General features: G+C 45.0%; 1 protein-coding gene across 5 annotated transcripts in view; it reads left to right on the top strand.

Annotated features, from left to right (window-relative positions):
• The window catches only part of SNAP47 (synaptosome associated protein 47), an 80496-nt gene extending 68672 nt beyond the window's left edge, over nt 1-11824 (top strand). For all 5 annotated transcript variants that reach the window (XM_059695824.1, XM_059695822.1, XM_059695821.1 and 2 more), the window contains one exon: nt 9173-11824. In XM_059695824.1, coding sequence (XP_059551807.1) covers nt 9173-9210 — 38 coding nt within the window. In that variant the 3' untranslated portion in view covers nt 9211-11824. The remainder of the gene's footprint in view (nt 1-9172) is intronic.
• Nucleotides 11825-23531: the final 11707 nt, after the last annotated feature.

Raw genomic sequence — 23531 nt, 5'->3', positions numbered from 1 at the left:
TCCCCACTGTCTACTTCCGAAACTACCATGATGAAATGAAAGCTGAATTACAAAAAGTGCCAAGCCTTTTAAATATCCATTCATGATTTTTCTGTCTGCTCTATGGGTTAACTAGGTCACTGGTAACAATGAGCACTGCTTTGAAGGACAGCAGACATGCAACACCCCCCACCCCACCCTACCCTGCCTGCTGTGGTCCCTCTGAAATCCCAGGAACAGCGTCAGAGCTCTTGTCACATTGAATGTGGTCACTTATTTGGCATAGACCCATGCTGTCTGTGGCAATGGTTGTTCAGAGTGGGAGGGCCTGTTCAAGCATGTGGCTATGTGTCCCTTGCAGCTGACAGAAGGCTGTGCAGGTGTGCTGGACCTCCCTCACATAGAAGCCATGGCTAAATCTGGGCTACATGGTCCAGGTGCCTGTGCCCATGAATCTTGGGATGCATTCTGTCCCTTCCACTGCCCCGGAACATGTGGACAGGGAGGGACCTGCCAGATAAGGACCTCCAGGACTCCAGACCATACTAGTGCCCGGGTGAGCCTCTTCTAGAGCAGCTTCATGGCTGCAGGAGGTGGGATGTGGGGGCAGGATTAAAAGGATGACTTGTTCTCCCTGGAACATTTTCCTGTCTTCTCAGTCAGCACTTAAATGATCCTCAAGTCTTAAAATCAAGTGTTTAATTTTTTTGTTATTGAGTGCCTGGCTTTGGATGGTTACATATATTTATTATTGTATATGTAATGAATATGTATTATTTATATATATTATGACCATGGTTTTTATTGTGGTAAAATAACAACATAATGTAAATTTTGCCATTTTAACCATTTTAAATGTACAATTCAGTAGCATTAATTACATTCAAAATGTTGCCTCACCAACACTTATTTTCCTGTTTGAAAAATTTAAAATTGTTATCACCATCCTGGTGGATGTGAAGAGCCATCTCATTATGGATTTGATTTGCACATCCTTGGTGACTAACATTGTCGACCATCTTTTCATGGGTTTCTTGGCCCTTTTGTATGTTCTCTTTGGAGAAATGTATATTCAAGTTCTTTTCCCATTTATTAATTGGCTGTCTCTTTGTTTAAGTTGTAGGAGTTTCTTATAAATTCTAGATATTAAATCCTTATCAAATCTGTGGTTTGCAGATACTTGTCTCATTCTGTGGGTTGTCTTTTGACTTTCTTGATAATGCCCTTTGACGCAATTCTAATCTCAAGCCCCGCTAGTGAACTGCAATTCAATCCTGGCACTAACTACCCATTGTTAGAGCAGACCCCACAGTGGTCCTTGCCCCCAACAAGACTGCTCCTCCTTAAGACACCAGCTGCACTGGGTCCATCTTCTGACCAATGGGCTACAAATGTAGGGGGGTTCCCATGAACCCTCACAGGTTTGATAGTTCATGAAAGCTACTCACAGAATTCAGGAACTCACTCTTCTTAAGACTACAGAGGATGCAGATCGGAAACAGCCGAATTAAGAGACATCTGGGGTGAAGTCTGGGAGGGGCCCACCTGGAGCTTTGTGCCCTCCCCAGTAGAACTGGTGTGCCACTCTTCTTGGCACACCAGTGTGTTCACCAGCCCGGTGGCTTCACTGAGTGTTGGGTGTTCACAGTTTTACTTAGGTTCATGAAGAAGTCCCATTCCTCATTTTCTGACTGATTTTGTCATGAAAGGATGTTGGGTTTTATCGGTGTCTTTTCCACATCATTTGAGATGGTGTTCTAGTACCGTGGTTTATCACATCGATTGATTTTCTTACATTGAACCACCTTTGTATTCTGGGATAAATCCCTGGATTTGGTTTGCTAGTATTTTAGTATGTTGTGTTTTGTTTTGATTTGTCTCAAAGAATTTTACTCATTTCTCTTTTGGGCCCATTGGTTAAGAATATGTTAATTTAGCCCTGGGCAATTTGTTCAGTGGTTAGAGTGTCAGCCTGCAGACTGAAAGGTCTCGGGTTCAATTCCTAGGCAAGGGCACGTACTTGAGTTGCAGGTTCAATCCCCCGCCCTGTTTCAAAGCATGCAGGAGGCAACCAATCCATGTGTCTCGCTCATGTCGATGTTTCTCTCTCTCCCTCCTCCTCCTGCCTCCCTTCCACTCTAAAAAATCAATGGAAAAGAGGATTAAAAAAAGAATATATTAGTTTATACATATTTGTGAATTTTCTAGTTTTCTAGATTTCTAGTTTTATTCCCCTGTAGCAAGGGAATTTACTTCTTATTAAGTCTTTTTTATGTCTGAGGCTTGTTTTGTGGCCCACCATATGGTCTGTCCTGGAAACTCTAAGAAGAATGTGTGTGTTCTGCTGATTTGAGTAGAGTGTTCTGTACATACATATCTGTTAGGTCCAGTTGATGTATAATGTTGTTTACATCCTCTATTTCCTTACTGATCTTTTGTCTGGGTGTCTTATCCATTACCAATTTCATTTTATTAACTTTTTAAAATAGCAGGTATTAGGTGGTTTTTAGCTCATGCTGGGAAGTTGGTTTGTATGGTTTGTGAGCTAGTGTTGGGGAGAATGCTTAGCCTTGTGTCCTCAGCAGCATATTTCTGTCTGTCCCATCTATAGCACAAGGTCTGGGGACTATTTGTTGTAGACTTGGCTTGAGGTGGCCAGAGAGCACCTTGGCCCCATTAGCTGTGTGACCTTCAGCAAGCTGCATGTTTGCTCAGTGTTCCTGTCGCATTTTCTAAGACAGGGTCCCTCCTCAAGGTTGTGTAGGGATGAGGTGAGGAGGCTTGCACTGTGTGGGGTGGAATTGTTTTGTGAGCTCTAGACAAACATGTCAGTGGGGCTTTGATTGACTGTGACCCTGTCAGCTCCGAAAAGCCACAAACTTAATACATTTTCCATATGTTTCATACTCTGAGAATTGCCCCACTGAGGCATTTACTTTCACATGTAAGAGGAACCTTCAGTTAATTGAGTCTTACTTAGTGGGGATTCTTTGTTCTCGTAAAAACCTGGTTCTTGTCATGGGAAGCTCTGTTTAGGGTCTGGTGGCAGGTTGGCTCCCAGGACCCCCTCCTGTCGTGGGAGGTGCTCACCTGTGCTTGAGTTGGAGAGGCCATTTATAACAGGACTGACCACTCCCTGCTGTGTGGTTGCAGCCCTGATTCATCAAGTGGGTTTGTGCTCAGCTCTCCCCTCTGGGGGCATGAGGAAGGGAGCACGCAGGGGCTCCTAGAAGAGGAGCCGCGGCTCAGGAATGCAGCAGGGGGATCTTATGGGACATAGGGGTGGTCTATGAGTGTTGAATGTGACAGTTTGTAGCCCAGAATGTTCTTTACAGCCTCTAAAGCTTTGGCTGTGCTAGAAGCCAATTTTTTCCTCTTACCCTTCTCTGTAGCATATTAATGGCCCCGACTGGTAGAACTATTTGGAGTTGCAGACAGCTTGATTTATCCCAACTCTGTTCTTAAATGGTTGCTAATTTCTCACTGCAAGAAAATTCACAGTTTTGCAATGAGTCAGCTTAATAACAAGATGAGGGCAGACAATCTAGCTAATACTAAACTCATTTTAAGTGCTTAATATTAATATAGTAAAACTCAGAATCCTGGATTTTTATCATGAAGTAGAGCAAAACTTACTTTTTTTCTGACTATAAGTTGAGACAGCAACTAGAATTTTGTAGATATTTTGGAGATATCCAGGCTCTCCTTCTGTGCACCATGCTCTTCCCTTGCTTCAGTGACACATGCCTCAGGGCTCCTCAGGGGCACAGCTCACAGCAGAGCTCAGGGTTCTGATGGCTTGGTGAGGCACAGACATGTAAACATGTCTGTTTTGGTGAGTGGACCTACTCTACTGAGTAAGCTATTTTTCCATAACTTATTTTTTGTTTTCAGAAACAAAATGGAAGTGGTTAGAAGGCTAAAATGCCTCCATGTCTGTTCTTGTGTTGACCCAGATGGTGCCTGTGCTGCAGTCCTGAGATCTGTGGTACTGGAGGATGGAGGCGCCATAGTATGTGACCCAAGTAGAGGTTCTTACCCTTCCAGTAATGTCTGCTCTGCCCTGAGCCACCTAGTGCCTCCCACTTCTACATGAGTCTTCTTAGCTGCCCCACCCCTAATCACTGACGTTGGTGAACGCGCTCAGCATTTGCTTGTGGGACTGAGCCTCCTGCACTGGCTCTGTGGGCACCTGTGACCCTCGCGCTAAGGAAACCGAGTGCTCCTGTTTCTTCATGACCCTGTGCCTGGGCAGCGCTAGCATATGTGCTTTTGTGTCTTCTTGTACTAAATGCACTGTGTATTTCTTTGGAGTTTATAAGGTTATTTTCTTGTAAAACTCAATGCCCTTTAAACCAGGTAGTTCAACATAGGTATGAATATGGCTGGAAAGAAGGCTCCTGGTTTATTTATCAGTGTCACATGGACTCGGAGAAGAGCCCACTTTGAGCCTGGTCTTAGACTCAGAACCCAGTGAGGGCCCATCTGAGAGGCCAGCTGATATTTAGAGGCTGGCAGCGTCTTATGTAGATGACTAGACAGCTTGTCATCCTGGGCCACAGAAGTAACAACTGTGGTTTGGCCAGTCTTCCTATTCTCCATTCTTTCCATCCCATGTTATATGGAATGCACGCAATGACATTTAATTACTTCAATCCCTGTCTTAAAGGAAAAAGACACAGTATTCTGAGGTATAGTAATTTAGAGGTTTACTCAGGAATTGTCTTTGTACACTTAGTAGCTGTAAAGATCTCTCTAGTATTTTTGCAAAACTAATTTCAAGTACATTTTTGTCAGAGTATCCAAGGGTCTCAACAGGCTGCATAGAATGCGTGCTATAGGTAAGGCCATCATCCTGGAGACTTTTTCCAAATCAAAGAATTTGGCAGGAACCAGCCCTTGTTTGCACTACAGACTCAATAAAATGCTCAACTTCTTTAGGCATGTCAGCTGTTCTTGCTCACAAAATAAGTGGTATGTGCCTGTTACTACTGTGCTGCTTAAACATAGACTCGGGGAAGTAGGTATTCTTGCTTTTGCCACTGTTTAATTGTGGACTGGGAAAGAGGAAGTCAATTCATCCTCCTAAGGAAGGTGGCCGGCCATGGGACATGGAGGACACACAGGGACCGTCATGTGGCATTGTGGTACAATGCTATGTGGCACAATAGCCACATGTGGCTACTGAGCACTTGGAAAATGGCTGGTCCAAACTGAGATGTGCTATGTATATATAGTACCTGCTTACTTCCTTTGTTTCTCATTCACACCATCTTGCTAGGACTTCATATAAAAAAGATTATAAAATATCTCATTAGTTACATTGATTTTATGTTGATGCAATACTATTTGATGTTGATTTGGTTAAATAAAATATATTACTAAAATTAATTACACTCATTTTTTAGTTTTTAAAATGTGAGTACAGTAGAACCTCGGTTCTCAAACTTAATTTGTTCCAGAAGACTTTTTTATTTAATTTTTAAAATTCTCACCTGGAGATATTTTTCCCATTGATTTTCAGACAAAGTGGAGGGAAGGATGGTGGGTGGTGGGGGTGTGGGGGGAGAAACATTGGTGTGAGAAAGACATATCACTTGATTGCCTCCTGCACATACTGAGGCCTGGAACTGAACCTACAACCAAGGTATGTGCCTTTGAGAATCGAACCCATGACCCTTTGGTCTGAGAGCCGATGTTCTGACCACTGAGCAATTGGCCAGGGCCAGAAGGCTCTTTGAGAAGTGATTCATTCCAAAACCAAATCATTTTTTCCCCTTAGATTCACAGCACAATTTCCTGAGATATTAACAATGCAAGGTTAGCGGTAAACTGACTCATATTTGCTCATTCTCTTTTGTCGCTTGTCAGATCAAGAACCGAAGTTTTGTTCAACAACCATGACCTTTTCTGTGAACAACTTGGTTAAGAACTTAATTATTCGAGATGGGAGATATTCAAGAACTGAGGTTTGACTGTATTAAAAAATTTAAAATTACAAGTGTGGTTCTCCTTATACTGGACTTCTTCCCACTTTTGCTGAGGGCTCTATGAGCTGGCACGGTCCTCCTTTGGTGTGCGTATGACTTGCCAATCCTGGTGGTGGCTCTTTTGCCATTTTCTTAAGGGATGTTTTCGATTTCTCTCAGTGTCCTGGTATGTGACCTCTGAGTCACTGCGCTGTGACCTCTGGTATCTGTGTGACAGTCATGTCAGGGTTACACCAGGAGATGCATCCTGAGAGCTTAGGAAACATACAAGTCACCCAGCACCCTCAGCCTAGTTTGTGAAGTAGAGTGACTTTGAGAATTAACAGAGAAAGGATAGTTAGGGCACACCTCCAGGCCCCATAACTCAGCCACACCTCAAGGCCTCATAACTCAGCCTTATTTAGGATGACTAGGGAATGAGGAAACAGAAAACAAATCTGTGTACACACTCTAAAGCCAATTTAATTTTCTGTGGGAGTGATTGTTGGGATGGAAGGAAGTAGAAGGAAGGTGCCACCAGAGTCGCTCACAGTGCTTGTTTGACAGGCCCGGTCTGGATGTGGATTTCGGTGGGTTCTTCTCTAAGTTCTATATCCTGATCTGCACTGAAGGGAACCATGGTTGCCTGCTGAGAGCCCGTTTCCCCCTCAGCACAGCACAGCACAGCACAGCACAAGGGTGGCTGTTTACAGTCCGGGGCCTAAAGAACAGTTCAACTGGAAATGAACTTGACCACACTTTGATATGATTTACAACGACAGAGGGTGCAGAGAGAGCTGTAGGGGTCTGTGCAGCCTGATCACTCAGCTCAGGAGAAAGACCTCGGGGAGTCAAACCAGCTGCACATGTGCGGCAAAGGCCAATCATCCAGGGAACATTTTGTGCAAGTATCTGGTAGAGCAGTCTTCTTATCACACTAACAGTGGAGGTAAGTTAGGAGGGAATAGTTGACCAGAGAAAAACGTCATGAAAGGACCTGCATGACATGGTGGTGAGCTCTGATTTTTTTAGTACGCTGTTTGGGCCTCAGCCCTGTGAGATCATTCGAATGAGAGATGGAAAAGACCTCCTGTATTAGGTCATCCAGCCCAGCCCCTCCAGAGCCGGCTGACCCTTTGGTATACTTTCCAGAGCACCGTCCAGTTTTTCAAGTGATTCAACTGATGGAGTTTCCACCAGCTCCAAGAGGGTGCAGAAAGGTAGTGCCTGGGCTGAATGGCCCAGTTATGATCTGCTGGTGTCTCAGGATGAAGATTCAGTAATGATGCTGTGTTTGGAGAGAGATATGGGGTAGTCCTGCCTCTGCCACCAACCTGTATGTGACTGCATGGATGGCCTCAGCTCTGCTCGTCCCTGTCCCTTCCACAAATGGGCTGGCACTGGGCACCTGCAGGCCAAGCATACTGAGGCTTGGCTGAAGTACCACACATAGCACCTCACAGTTTTCACATTTGTAACCTCATTGGAGCCTTATCATTCCTGGCTGATCTTATTATCCTTCTGGCCATCATCCTGCCTTGACTCTGTTTCTTGTTAAGCAGACGAAGTAGTCCTCCCACGAGTGGGTGGTGGCCAGGTGATCAGGCATTTCTTGTGATTCTAAGCGTAGAGCTGCTGTGTGACAGCACAGGTACCATCCCTGCCTCCTGACACTATATGGGGCCATTCACTCTGCTCCCCTGGGGGTAGCATTTGTCCTGGACCACCTGGTGGGACCCGGGGCTGTTGTCATTGTGGGGCATGATGTATTATCAACATACTAGAGGCCCAGTGCACAACATTCATGCACTGGGGTGGGGGGAGGGACCCCTTGGTGGATCTCCCCCGAGGGGCCCTTAGGGCTGCCGCGGAGGCAGGGCTCCCACCACCACCACGGTGCTTGCCAGCTGTGAGCCCTGGCTTTTGGCTGAGCAGCGCTCCCCCTGTGGGAGTGCACTGACCACCAGGGGAGCAGCTCCAGCATTGAGCATCTGCCCCCTGGTGGTCAGTGCACATCATAGCAACCAGTTGATTTGCATATTAGGGTTTTATTATGTAGGATTGGACTTGGGGTCTTTTGGGGTGGTCATCCAGGCTGATAACTGCTGACATCCATCCCTATGTGACATGGCATTTGATCCCCTGGGACAAGCAAGGCTCCGCAGTCTCTCATACTGCTATTCTGTGTTCCTGCCGCTTGGCCTAACCAGTGATTGAAAGTTTCCCTAAAAGGGGCATTAACATTTATAGCAAGTAGTTGGTCATTATAATTTCTCTTAAAACCATTCCTTTTGTCAGCTTGAGAATATTAAATGTTTCAACCCAGACTCAGTAAGAATATAGTTAAAGTACATTTCACAATGCAGTTTGTCTCAATAGACTTGTGATAAAACGGCCACTCTTAATGGTATGAAGGCTGTCATGCATGAATCACAAGTGGGGGAGGGCCTTGAGTTCAGCCTCCACCCTGTGGGCACCCACCAGCCTCCCCTGTGGCATCACTGTGGTTTGTGGCATTTCTGTGCCCCCTCTCTGTCCTTGCCCTGGTCCCTTCTTTACCTCCTGGAGCCCCTGGTTAGTTCCCTTGTTTCTCAGTTTCTCAGGCTCAGGGCATGTGGGACGGGGCGAGGGTGGGGGGGCTGTGCTGTGTGATTTGAGTTATTAGTGCTGTATTCTATGCTGCCTTTTGTATTTGTATGTGAAATATTTCAAACACAGACAAGAAAAGGATTTTGCTTTTCTTTTTACATATTGTTTTTTGAGCTTCAGTGTTCAGTTAGGTAATTGGGGGTAGACAGGTAATGAACATAGTGATTGGGCAGGAGCTGGAACTTGGATCCTAGTTGTTGGCCCCAGCTCTCTGGTTCTCCTGTGTCTGTCGCCCCTCTACTACCGCTGGAATTCCTCATGGATGTGGTAAGGCATTGGTGACACAGCATACTGCGGGCTGGAACAGTAATGCCCCAGGGACTCGAGGTCAGAGTGCTGCCCATGTCTGGAGCAAGGCCAGGGGCAAATGCATCATCTTCCAACAGCTCTCCAGTCAGTGGCAGAGTCAAGCTGAGACCCAAACCCAAGCTGTAGCTCGGCTCCACCGTGGGACAGAGGGTGTGTTATCACCACTGACTTACAAAATTCCTTAAGCATTGTAAAAATGGTGGAAAGAAGTCTGTTTTGAGAGTTTAAGGAAAGTAAGCCCCTCCTGTCTTTGTGCTTCTCTCCAGATCCTTGGGAAGCTGAAGGGTCTTGCCTTGGATGCTGAGGCGGAGCTGGAGAGACAGGATGAGGCATTGGATGGCATCGCCACTGCTGTGGACCGGGCAACCTTAACCATTGACAAGCACAATCGACGAGTGAAAAAACTGACCTAGAAGGACAAGAGAGGGTAGAGGTGAGAGCTTTTGATGAGAATCGCATCTCAGTATGTTGTCCTCAACCCCTGCATGCTGCCTTCAGATGACCACAGGAGGTCATTCTCAGGGCCAGAGAAAAACTTGCGGTCCTGCCTCAGGACAAAGGCTGCTGTGAAGGACCTGGGCAGCCACGGAGGGGTCCTCTGCAGGGCCCTGAAGGTGCAGCTGCAGGAGAGGAGTTCTGCCTGTGGACACAGCAAACGGTATCCCGCCAAGGCCCTCTCGAGCTGCTGGTGCCGTCAGGAGCACCCATGCACTCAAGCACGTGGCTGAGCCCTGGTGAGCCCTGCCCAGCTGCGTGGTGGCTCTTCATTCAGAGGCTGGTCTGCACCCAGCACTGAGGGACCACTTTGCATGGCCTTATCCCAGGTCTCCAGCATCACCAGTAGCTGCATTATCATCCTTTCTCCACTCTTGTTGGGCGTAAAAGGAAGGTTTAAGCCTCTGTGAATAAAATCTGCTTTTTTTTTAACTGTGGGTCTAAGCACTGCAGGTGTACCTTTTATCGGCACAGTCCCTTCTCCAGGACCACATGCCTGAGCCTGCTCCCCTCTGTGGGCCGCTAAGCAACCCACCGCCCTCACTTGTTTCATCTCTCTGGTGGGAAGGCCAGTTTCTTTTTGGTTGTATTGTCATTTTCTAACTAAAGCTAAGAGTCTAGCATACCTTGAGGTCATCATATACTAGTAAACACCTGAAATACTATTTCATTGCTCAGTTTTTAGCCAAAGGTGAAAATAGTATATATTGCACCTGTTTAAAAGGTTTTGATTTTTGCTTTTACTGCCCCATTTCTGTCCAGAAACAAAAGAGAAATGGTAGTGTTAGGATTTTTTGTGAAGATACACATTGATGCTGCTTTTTGCTTGGTTTGGTGTCCATGAGAGGGCCCCTTGGGGGATGAGGGGAAAGTGGAGGAGCGTGCATCTCCCAGACCACTTTGAAAAAGCATCCTGGGAGGCTGTACACAGAGAGGCTCCTTGGATCTTGAAGAGTGTCTACAGTTCCTGGAACGGCGCCTTCAGGCCCTGTGCTGCTGTGTTTGGAGTCCTAGGTGGGTTCAGAGAACTGCCCTGGGCAGTGCTAGCTTTCTGAGCTGACCTTAGGAATTCCACACAGAGTATACGACAACAGGAGTGTGCTCTCCAGGTTTGGAGGCCAGAAGTCCAAGGTCAGGGTGTTGCAGGGCTACGCTTCCTCCTGAGGCACTTAGAAGCTTCCAGTAGCAGAAAATCCATCTGAGTTGATGACTCGAGCCCAAAACACAGAAACCTATCTGTTTAAACCCACTAACAATAGCCAGGCTGAGGCAAAAGCGCCAAAAACCCTGACACTAAGAACTCCCACAGCCCCTGCTCCCCCCCAGGTGCTCAATTCTTCCTCCCACTGCTTCCCACCCTAGGTGCACTAACTCCACCTTTCCTGGCCCCTCCACACTAGGAGCACAAATACCAATTCCTTAGACTAGCACATCCAGGGCGATGCAACTTCACCCTCCAGGGTTCCCACTGCCAGTTCTCTGTCTTCATCTTCACTGTCCCCCTCACCTGGTGCACTGTCTTCACCTTACACTTTCACCCTAGGGAGAAACATGAGGGGAGTGGACCTTATGATGCTCAGATGCTAGACCGGAGAAAGGAGTTCAGCAGGCAGGCTAGTGATCTCTTACATCCAGATAGCACGTGCCCTGATGGCTCCCACCAAGTGGATCAGGTTATTAGACCCTCTAGAGCCATTGTCATCATCATCATTAGTTGGCATAGAGCATGTTGTCTCCGGTCCTGCTTTCCCTCTCCTGAGTTGGAGCTTACCTTCTGACACTGATGTTGGGCCTGTGTGTGGGGCCATGCATGCATCCATGCATGGGGCTCTCCACATGCATCATTCCTGCACCAAAATCTGTCTGCCCTTTACCCTGTCAGTATTTTTGTCAGTTTGTTATCACCCTGTAAGATGTTTGCAGTTCCTAAAACTTAATGTGAGCTTAGTTACTCTCTATATCAAGGTAGACACAGTGTAAGTCCTTCGAATCCAGCTAAATGAAACAGCTCTGACATTTCATCAGAAAAGGCTGATTCTGCCCTACTGGTGTGGCTCAGTAATTCAGCATCAACCCATGAACCAAGAGGTCACAGTTTGATTTCTGGTCAGGGAACATGCCTGAATTGTGGGCTCAGGAATGTCCAGGAGGAAGCTAGTCAGTGATGTTTTTCCTCATCAATGTTTCTCTCTATCCCTCTCCCTTCTTCTCTCTCTAAAAATCAATAAAAGAGGGGGCTGATTCTTTTGTTAGCTTAGGGCAGGGGTCAGCAGACTTTCTGTAAAAGTACAGGGAGTAACTTAATCTTTTGAGCCATTTTGGTGTCTGTCACGACATCTTAGGTCTGCTGTTTATGTGAAGATGGCCTGGACTTGTGAGCAATGGGTATGCTGGTTCCAATAAAACTACCTGTGAAATTGGAATTCCATGCGCCACGAAATGGTATTCTTGTTTGATTTTCTTTCAATCAGTAAAAATTCAAGTAGGTCCTTCGCATGCAGGCCACAGGGGAGCAGGCTGCTGTGCTTGCTCACCTGCCCAGCAGGTGTGACCTCCAAGGCTACAGCCACAGTTCAGCAATGTCTGTGCTAGAGGGTGACTCACTGCCCTTCTTATCCCCCAACTGAAGAGTGGCCTCAGCCCTCATCATGACACTGCTGCCAATGCCAGTCCAGGTGGAGACCTTCGCCACCTCATTTTCCGGCTGTGCTCCTCTGTCCAGAGCTTTGCAGACATTTGGTCCTATTCCTGCGAAAGCAGAGCTTGGAATAGGGGCACAGTGGAAAGGGGCGGGGCCGGGGGGGCGGCAAGATGAGGAAAGGCATGTGCTGGTTTTCACAAGTGATCTTCCCTGGATGCCCCAAATCAGCACACACAAATTTTAGGAGAGAAGAAAAAATAAAAACCCATCAGTCCTTGAGATATTTCCAAAACCACAGAAAACTCAACTGTATGCAATCAGGGTGGGGGCTTGATTTGGTTTGGGGTTGGGTGAAATGCCCTCCAGGAGGCAGCTGTATTGGTTGAGGCATTTACCCTGGCGTGAGACCACTTTACAAGGAGGCCCCTCCAAGGCCCCACAGCCTCACCTAGAAGGAGCCCCCTACCCTTTCACTGCTGCCAGTTTAATTATTAGCTGTAGGTTTTATTAAAACTTGAAAGACACCCACATTGTAGTTAGGTTTCACATTGCAACTGATCTCCACATATCCACATGGTATTTCCAGCTTTTGGCACCCTTCTGGAAACGTGGGATAGCAATGGACTTGTCGAGGAAGCAATTTTCCCTGATTCATTTTGAAAGTGAAAAGCCACAGGGCTGGTCCTCCAACTCATCAGAAGGCAAGGGTGGTCTGCTTCCCAGAGGGTCATTTGGTCTTATCCTCCCCTCAGCTTCCTCAGTGAGAAGCAGGTCTGTGAGGCAGAGCGGGGAAAACATCCATTCTTAGGCACCAGGAGTTGCTTGCCGCTGGGAGAGCCATCGAGGACCATGTATAGTTTCTAGAGTGAAGACCATTGAGCCCGGACAGAGAGACCTAGGCTACAGGGCCAGGACCTAGGAGCAAGACCAGCTCAAGGTGTGCTCCATGGCCCTGACTGCACAACCAGGGCTCCTGTGGATGTGGGCACACATCCTGAAGCTGTGGCTGCCATCCTATCACATACAGCTGCTGCCCTAAGGTACCAGTACCACAGGCTCCTCCAGCACAGTCTCCCATTGAGTCTTAAGCAGCACCTGCTCCTCAGGGCCCTTGAATTTTATTCACCATCTCTTAGCCCCACCTCTGCCCCTTCCTATCAGTCTGTAGGCAGAGGTGGTCTCTGGAGGCTTTGAGGCTTTGCCTGAGCTAATTAGTCAGAAACAGTGTTTTACACTGTCCTGAACTAGATATTGAGAGGAGAAGGAGGTCTATGTAAAATACATAGTCACAAACCCAACAGGCAGCCAAAAGGAGGAGACAGAGAACCCGCAAATGAAAGAACAAGAGAATTCTCCAGAAGAAGAGCTAAATGAAATGGAGATAAGAAATGTATCTGATATAGAGTTTAAAGTAATGGTGGTAAAGATGCTCAACAGCATGCGAAAAAATTTGATTAACTATGAAAACAAAGAACGACATAGCACAAATAAAGAACACATTGGAAGGAATACACAATAGACTAAGGGAAGATGAGGATCAAATCAGTGAATTAGAAGACAGGATTGAAAAAAATCAGAGAACCATAAAGAATAAACAAAAACCAGGAGGAGAGCTTAAGGGAGCTGTAGAACAGTGTGAAATTCGACTAGCAGGTTTGCCCGAAGAGGCAGAAAGGCAGAAAGAGACAGAGAACATGTTTGAAGAAATAATGGCAGAAAACTTCCCTGACCTGGTAAAATCCTGGGGAGGGAAGTGTCCCTTCTGCTCAAGCAGGGTCATGTTTCCTAGATGAGTACAGGGCTCTCGCCCATGGTATGTTTGCAGAAGCCCAGCTGGATGCAAAGGAGGGTTTGGGCCTGGTGGGTGTCCCTGGATGTGCACCGATGGCTTGAGGCTGCTGTCTTGAGGGGGTCTCCTCCTCTGCATACTCTCAACTGCCCCACTGCCTCAGCGATCCTTTTGTTCCATGTTCGGCCATGCAGCTGCTGCTGGGAAGTTAATGAGGCCAGTCCATGTCCAGAGGCTCTGGGGCAGATGCCCTGGAAAAGGGGGAGCAGCCATCTCAGAGTAAACTAGTTTCCTACCAGAGGTGGGAGCTGCCTGCTGAACTCACACAATGCCTTTCTTTCCAGTGATCTTATCCATGTGGGACATGGCCCTGGCAAGGTAGGAGCAATATGGGGGATTGGTGGGTGGGTGGATTAAGATGCCCTCGAAGGTACAGGGTGTCTTGGTCTCTCCAGCACAAACCAAAATCAGAGAAATACCTGAACCAGCAGCCTCATCACTGTGTGCATTGCTGGAGTGTGCGGTCATGAGGAAAGACCACTGCATATCCCGGGCTCCTGCGGATGTGGGCATGCATTCTAAAGCTGTGGCTGCCATCCTATCACACATCCTATCACATCATATCACCTACAGTGCTGGTACCTTAGGGCAGCAGCTGTGTGTGATAGGATCTCATCCAAGCTCTCACCTCTGGATTATGCAAAATAGACTCTGCCTATTGGGCATCTCAGACTGGCCTGAGGTTGCCTTCAGCCTACTGCCTGCTCAGCTCCGCTTTATCATGCTGCCCAACACAGGAACATCACCATGGATGAGGTCTCCCTGTCACCTAGTCTTCACTGTGCACAGACCCCACAGCGTGTTGGGTCTCCCTGTAACCCAGCCCTCACTATGCACAGACCCCACAGCATGTTGGGTCTCCCTGTAACCCAGCCCTCACTGTGCACAGACCCTACATCATGGTGGGGTCTCCCTATCTCCTGGCTCTTCACTCTCCACTGACTTCAGGATCTTCCTTTCCAACAGATAATTCCTCATGATCTGTTCATCTCAAGAACCTTAACCTTAGTGCATCTGCAGACACACCTTTTCAAAGTAATATCAAATTGCAGGTTCCTAGAATTAGGGCTTGGACATATGTATTTTGGGGAGCACAATTCCACCTATGATACTCTATCCCTGCCAAATTTACATTCATCCCACATATGAAATATATTTACTCTATCCCAACATCTCCAAAATTTTCAACTATTACACATCAAATCTTTGTCCAAAAATCTCACCTATATATCATCTGCTTTAATCTCTAAGTCCAATATGGGTGATAGTACAGTCCATCATGGGGCAGAATTCCTCTCCAACTTTGTGAAGTCAGAAAAATGAGCAATTTCTAGATATAGAGGTGGGTGCTCCTACTTCAAAGAGAAAAAATATGAAAATTAGGGCACCAGAGTTCCTGTTTCGTTCTGACATATGAGAATCTGGGAAATTGCACTCCATCCTAACAAGTTAAAAGCTGTACAAACTGAAAATCAACAACTCTTCTTTGATCCTTTAGAGAAATGAGGGCATAGGGCAGGGGTGGGCAAACTTTTTGACTCGAGGGCCACAATGGGTTCTTAAACTGGACCGGAGGGCCGGAACAAAAGCATGGATGGAGTGTTTATGTGAACTAATATAAATTCAAAGTAAACATCATTACATAAAAGGGTACGGTCTTTTTTTTTTTTTTTTTTTTTTTTTTTAGTTTTATTCATTTCAAACGGGCCGGATCCGGCCCGAGGGCCATAGTTTGCCCATGGCTGGCATAGGGCAAACCTCCAAAACTAGAGAGACAGAGGTGAATCTATAAAATCACAACTTACCAGAGAGAAATCCATGAGCAGAAACGTCCTGGGGAACCAGTGCTGGGGCAGGAAACCCTGAACCAGAGCTGATAAATGCTAGAGGCTCAGTGTGGACAAGACTGAGTGCAAAACTCTAGGAGAGAGAGGGTTTAAAAATAGGGGTAGAGTTATGTGCTTCAAGACATGCTCCCAGGGCCAAACTGCAATTACAACCAAAATACAGAAAAAGTTTCTGAATAATCAATGGAAGACTTGCTACAAAGAACCTGATAACCGAAAACAGAAAGTGGAGACAGCATAGAGACTGGTAGGAGGGTTGAAGGTGTGAAAGGGATGTCTGGGTTCCACAGACAGAACTGAAATTCCAAAGAGATATCTCAACTGTGGGGTTTTCCCACTGAGAAATCTGGGATCTAACCCCCAAGCCAGGGCCTCCAGCAGAGGCACCAGAACTGAGAAGGATACCCACATTTGGCTGTGAAGAGCAGTGAGGTTTACTGTCCACCAGGGAGAGACAGCTGGAAATGCAGGAACCCTCTTAAAGGGCCAACACACAAAATTCCCTGTGTAGCCATTCACCTTGTGCTCCAGCAGAAGGAGGGCAGAGTGGACTGAAGATGTATGAGAAGAAGCCAGAATGGGGTGCTCAAGGGTTAGAGCTCAGAAAGCAGACACCCCAGTATCCTGTGTTGAGTCATTCCCTCATGCTGCAGAGGTCATCTTTCTCATGCAGACATTTGCTATCACACAAATTCAGGAGTCAGAGAGTTCCAAGCAAGAAGAACCTAAGCAGGCCCACACCCACACATATCATAATTAAAATGCCAAAAATTAAAGACAAAGAATCTTAAAGGCATCAAGAGAAAAGCAAACTGTTACCTACAAAGGAGCTCCAATAAGGCTGATACCTGATTTCTCATCAGAAACTCTACAGGCCAGAAGAGAATGGCATGAAGTACTCAAGGTAATGGAAAGCAAGGATCTGAGACCAAGATTACCATATCCAGCAAGGCTATCATTCAAAATAGTGAAATTAAGAGCTTCCCGGACCAAAAAAAAAAAAAAAAAAGGCTATAGGAGTACATCACAGTCAAGCCAGCATTACAAGAAATGCTAACGGGACTGCTGTAATGAGAAGAAGAAATAGAGACAGAAACCTATGCATACAGAATTAAAATGGCAGTAAATAAGTACTTATCCTATATAATAGGTAATATGCAAATTGACCCTCACTCTGGCATGCCATCATAAGACGTGGGCTGCACCCACAGAGGAGGCGGGGTTCCCATAACGAGCCTTAACGAGCCATTGGCAGAGACATGAGGCTGCGTGGCACCGGGCTGGGGCAGGGGACCTGAGGCTGCGCTCCCCCCCCCCCCGCCCTGCTCAGCAGGGCTTGACAGGGGACCTCAGGCCATACCCCCCTGCCAGGCGGGGCTTGAAGGGAGACCTCAGGCCACAGCCCCCAACCCAGCAGGGCTTGACGGGGGAACTGCAGCTGCACCCTCCACCCAGTGGGGTTTGACGGGGGACCTGAGGCTGTGCCCCCTACCCAGCGGGGCTTGACGGGGGTGGGGCCGGCCGGGTCTGGATCTTGCCCGCCATTTGGAGGTGCACATGGGTGGGCGGGGACTTGACTCTGGGTCCCGTGGTGTGCGCCAGACTCTGACAGGAGGAAGATTTTCATATACATTTTACTAATTTTCTTTCATCTCTAACACTTCTATTATAGAGAAAGGGCAAATAGCAATATTAAAATATTTCCTCTAATTTCCTTTTAATGTGCACAAATTTTGTGCACTGGGCCACTAGTCAATAATAAATGTAAATGGATTAAATGCTCAAATTAAAAGACATAAGGTTGCTGAATGGATACAAAAACATGACTCAATTATATGCTGTCTGCAAGAGTCCTACCTCAGGACAAAAGACAGATACAAGATGAGAGTAAAGGAATGGAAAATAATTTTTCCATGCGAATGGGAAAAAAAATAGGAGTAACAATACTTATTTCTGAAAAAATAGAATTCAAAGTGAAGGCCATTACAAGAGACAATAAAGGTCACTACCTAATACTAAAGGGATCAATCCAACAAGAGGATATAACCCTGGTAAACATACATGCACCCAATACAGGAGTACTTAAATATAAAAAAACACTTCTACAGGACTTGGAAGAGTCATAGTAGGAGACTTTAACACCCCACTAACTTCACTGGATAGACCTTCCAGACAAAAACTTAACAAGAAAACAGTGACTCTAAATGACACACTGGATCAGATGGATTTAATTGACATTTACAGAATACTAGAGGCCCATTGCACGAAGAGATACGTGCAATAGGCCTTCCTTCCCCTGGCTGCTGGCACCGATAATCCTCCGGCACCCGGGACTCAGGCCTTTGGTCTGGCTGCAGCGGAGAAGCCAAGCCTCGAGGCTTAGGTTCTCCGTTGTGGCCGCAGCGAGGCTTGGGTTCTCCGCTGCAGCCGCAGCAGAGAAGCCAAGCCTCTTCGGTCTTCAGTCTTCGGTCTTCAGTCTGGCCGGAGCCTTCAGTGTTTGCTCTGCACCTGTGTATGCAAATTAACCGCCATCTTTGTTGGGTTAATTTCTATACTCATCCAATTGGCTGGTGGGCATAGCGGAGTGACACCAATTTGCATGTTTCTCTTTTATTAGTGTAGATTTCACCCCAAATCTGCAGAATATACATTCTTCTCAAGTGCACTTGGGTCATTCACAAAGGTAGACTACATGTTAGGACACAAAACAAGTCTGTACAAGTTCAAGGAGATTGAAATCACATCAAGCATCTTCTCAGATCACAGTGGAATGAAATTAGAAGTCAAGTACAGTAAAAACACCCCAAAATATTCAAACAAATGGAGGTTAATAGTATGTTATTAAGCAATGAATGGGTTACCAGTGAGATTTAAAAAAAAAAGAATCAAGAACTTCCTGGAAACAAATAAAAATGAATACACAACAACACACAATTTCTGGGACACAGCAAAAGCAGCCCTGAGAAGGAAGTTCATAGCACTACAGGCCTACCTCAAAAAACAAGAAAAATTAACAATAAACTATTTAATCCTACAACTTAATGAACTAGAAACAGAACAACAAGAAAAGCCCAGAGTAAGTAGAAAGAAGGAAATAAAAAAAGATGAGAGCAGAAATAAATGACATAGAGACTAAAAAACAATATAAAAAATCAATAAAACCAAGAGCTGGTTCTTTGGAAGGATAAACAAGATTGATGAACCATTAGCCAGATTCATCAAGAAAGTAAGAGAGAGATCCCAAATAAATAAAATCAGAAAGGAAAGCGGAGAAATGACCACTGACACCAGAGAAATACAAAGGATTGTAAGAAAATACTATGAACAACTATATGCCAACAAGCCAGACAATGTAGATGAAATGGACAAATTGTTAGAAAAATGCAATCTCCCAAAACTGAATCAGGAAGAATCAGAAAACTTGAATTAGCCAATAACAACTGATGAAATAGAAGCAGTCATCAAAATACTCCCAGCAAACTAAAGCCCGGGTCCAGACTGCTTCACTGGTGAGTTTTACCAAACACACAAAGAATAACTAACACCTATACTCCTCAAAACATTCCAGAAAATCCAAGAGGAAGGAACACTTCCAAACTCTTTATGAGGACAGCATTATCCTCATCCCCAAACCAGATAAAGACACTACAAATAAAGAGAATTACAGGCTAATATCTCTGATGAACATAAATGCTAAAATCCTCAACAAAATATTAGCAAATCGGATCCAGCAATATATTAAAAGATCATATATCATTACCAAGTGGGATTCATTCCAGAGATGCAAGGTTGTTACAATATTTGCAAGTCAATAAACGTGATACATCACATAAACTGAAAGACAAAAATCACATGGTCATATAAATAGACACTGAAAAAGCATTCAACAAAGTCCAACACCCATTTTTGATAAAAACTCTTAGCAATGTGAGAATAGAGGGAGCCTATCTCAACATGATAAAGACCAAATATGACAAACGTACAGCCAACATCATACTCAATGGGCAAAAACAAAAACATTTTCCCTAAGAACAGGAACAAGAAAAGGATGTCCGTTTTCAACACTGTTAATTCAACACTAGAGGCCCGATGCATGAAAGTTGTGCAGAAGTAGGCCTTCCTTCCCCTGGCTGCCAGCACCAGCTTCCCTCTGGCACCCAAGACTTGGGCTTCCCTCTGGCCACCAGCAGGCACCCAGGATCTGGGCTTCCTTCCAGCCCTGGCTTTGTCCAGAAGGTCATCTGGAAGGACGTCCAGTCTAATTAGCATATTACACCTTTATTATTATAGACTAGAGGCTCGGTACATGAAATTCATGCACGGGAGTGGGGTGTCCCTCAGCCTAGCGTACACCCTCTGTAATCCAGGACCCCTTGTGGGATGTCTCACAATCTGGGACCGCTGGCTCCTAACCACTCGCCTGCCTGCCGGCCTGATCCCCCTAACTGCTCTCCCCTTCCAGCTTGACCCCCCTAAACTGCTCTCCCATGCCGGCCTGATCATCCCTAACTGGCTCTGCCTTGGCCCTACCACCATGGCTTTGTCCGGAAGGATGTCCAGTCTAATTAGCATATTACCCTTTTATTAGTATAGATAGTACTGGAATTCCTAGCCATAGCCATCAGACAAGAAGAAATAAAAGGCATCCAAATGGGAAGGAGGAAGTAAAACTCTCATTATTTGCAGATGACATAATATTGTACATAGAAAATCCTAACACTCCACCAAAAAACTACTAGATTTAATAAATGAATTCGGCAATGTAGCAAGGTACAAAATCAATACCGAAAAATCAATGGCTTTTTTATACACCAATAATGAATTCTCAGAAAGAGAAACTAAACAAACAATCTTATTTACCATTGCAACAAAAAAATTAAGATACTCGGAAAACTACAGGATGTTGAATAAAAGAGGTAGAAGAAGATATAAATTAACTGCAGGAATATACCTGCAGTGTTCATGGATTGGTAGAATCAACATCATGAAATGTCTATACTACCCAAGGCAATCTATAGATTCAATGCAATCCCTATTAACATACCAATGGCATATTTCACAGATCTAGAACAAATACCACAAAAATTTATATGGAATCAAGAAAGACCCGAATATCCGCAGTAATCCTGAGAAAGTAGGAGGGATCATAATACCAGATTTCAAGTTAAACTACAAAACTACCATGATCAAAACAGCCTGGAACTGCCACAAGAACAAGTATATAGATCAATGGAACAGAGCAGAGACCCCAGAAACCAACCCAAGCTATTGCTCTCAATATTTGACAACAGAGGCAAGAACATACATTGGAGTCAAGACAGTCTCTTCAGTAAAAGGTATTGGGAAAATTAGATATATACATGCAAAAAAAATAATAAAATAAAAAAAAATGAAACTAGACCACCAACTTACACCATATACAAGAATAAACTCAGAATGAATAAACAACTTAAATATAAATTGTGAAACCATAAAAATCCTAGAAGAAACCATAGGCAGCAAAATCTCAGACATCTCAGCAATATGTTTACAGGTATATCTAAGTTAAAGAAAACTAAGGACAAAATGAACAAATGGGACTACAGCAAAATAAAAAGCTTCTGTGCAGCAAAAGAAACCATCAACAAGATGAAAAGGGAGCCCATTGTCTGGGAGAACATATTTGGCAATGATACATCTGATAAAGGGTTGATATCCAAAATATATAAGGAACTCATACAATTTAACAATAGGAAGACAATTCAAATAAAAAATGTGAAAAGGAACTAAATAGATACTTTTCCAAAGTGGACATACAGGTGGCCAAGAGACATGAAAAAATACTCAAAGTCACCAATCACCAGATTGATGCAAATTAAAACTTCAATGAGATATCACCTCACACCTGTCAGAATGGCTATCATCAACAAAATGACAAGTGCTGGCGAGGATGTGGAGAAAGGGGAACCCTAGTATGCTGCTGGTGGGAATGCAGACTGGTGCAGCCATTATGGAAAACAGTATGAAGTTTCCTCAAAAAATTAAATATGCAACTGCCATTTGACCCAGTGCTCTCACTTCTAGGAATATATCCTAAGAAATCTGAAACACCCATCAGAAAGAATGTATGAACCCCTGTGTTTATAGCAGCACAATTACAGTAGCTAAGATCTGGAATAGCCCAAGTGCCTATCAGTCGATGACTGCATAAAAAAGTTGTGGTACATTTATACCATAGAATACTATGCAACAGTGAAAAAGAAGAATCTCTTACTGTTTGAGATAGCATGGAGGGACCTGGAGAGCATCATGCTAAGCGAAATAGAGAAAGACAAGCATCACATGATCTCACTCATATGTGGAATCTAAGTAGCAAAATAAACTGATGAATGTTGTGGATCAAGAGACATGGAAGCATGGAACAGAGTGCAGAATCTCAAAGGAAAGTGGGGACACGTGGGTGGGTGGGAACTAGTCAACCAAAGACTCTGTATGCATAACCCATGGACACGGACAATACGGTGGTGAAGGCCTGGGGTTGGGGCCATTGGCAAGCTAGAGGGAATCAATGGGGAGAAAGGGGCAACCTATGTAATACTTTCTTTTCTTTTTCTTTTTTAACTTAATTGGTTTATTATCAATCCACCCCATTGTCAATTTTCCCCACTAGACTTCAAGCTTCGTGACTGCAGCGCCTTGTTTTGTTCACTGTTCAGTGAGTGCTTGGCACATCTGTGAAGGAATGAATGAAATGCCAGCTCCCATCTCCAAATTACAGTGGCCACATTGGGGAAATTTTTCTTCAGGAGGTAGAGTCTAACAGCATATCAAATAAAGACAGTGAATTCCGGGCCAGTGCAGTTTGACAGACATCATTTTATTTTTATTTATTTTTTATTTTATTTTATTTTTTTATTGCTTAAAGTATTACAAAGGGTATTACATATGTGTCCATTTCCCCCCCACCCCCCGCCCTAGACAGTCCCCTAGGCTCCCCTATCCCCCAGTGTCTTATGTCCATTGGTTATGCTTATATGCATGCATACAAGTCCTTTGGTTGATCTCTTACCCCCCTCCCTCCTGCCCCCCAACCCTCCCCAGCCTTCCCGCTGCAGTTTGACAATCTGTTTGAGGCAGCTCTGCCTCTGTATCTATTATTGTTCAAAAGTTTATAATGGTCTCTATTATCCATGAATGAGTGAGATCATGTGGTATTTTTCCTTCATTGACTGGCTTATTTCACTTAGCATAATGCTCTCCAGTTCCATCCATGCTGTTGCAAATGGTAAGAGTTCCTTCTTTTTTACAGCAGCATAGTATTCCATCGTGTAGATGTACCACAGTTTTCTAATCCATTCATCTACTGATGGGCACTTAGGCTGTTTCCAGATCTTAGCTATGGTGAATTGTGCTGCTATGAACATAGGGGTGCATATATCCTTTCTGATTGGTGTTTCTGATTTCTTGGGATATATTCCTAGAAGTGGGATCGCAGGGTCAAATGGGAGTTCCATTTTTAGTTTTTTGAGGAAACTCCATACTGTCTTCCATAGTGGCTGCACCAGTCTGCATTCCCACCAGCAGTGCACAAGTGTTCCTTTTTCTCCACATCCTCTCCAGCACTTGTCGTTTGTTGATTTGTTGATGAGACAGACATCATTTTAATGAGAACTTCTTCACCTGTGCTGGACTTCCTTCCTCAGAAGACTTTCTTTGTGTGGAAATCAGTATTTTGTACATCCAAAACCAACACCTAAACTCCAGCTGCAGCTGTCTTCCACCTTCCTCAACTTCAGTGTTCCAGCTATAGAGGA

Source organism: Myotis daubentonii, chromosome 5 (genome assembly GCF_963259705.1).
Source record: "Myotis daubentonii chromosome 5, mMyoDau2.1, whole genome shotgun sequence".
Taxonomy (NCBI): Eukaryota; Metazoa; Chordata; class Mammalia; order Chiroptera; family Vespertilionidae; genus Myotis; species Myotis daubentonii.
This window is presented reverse-complemented; position numbering and strand designations above follow the sequence as displayed.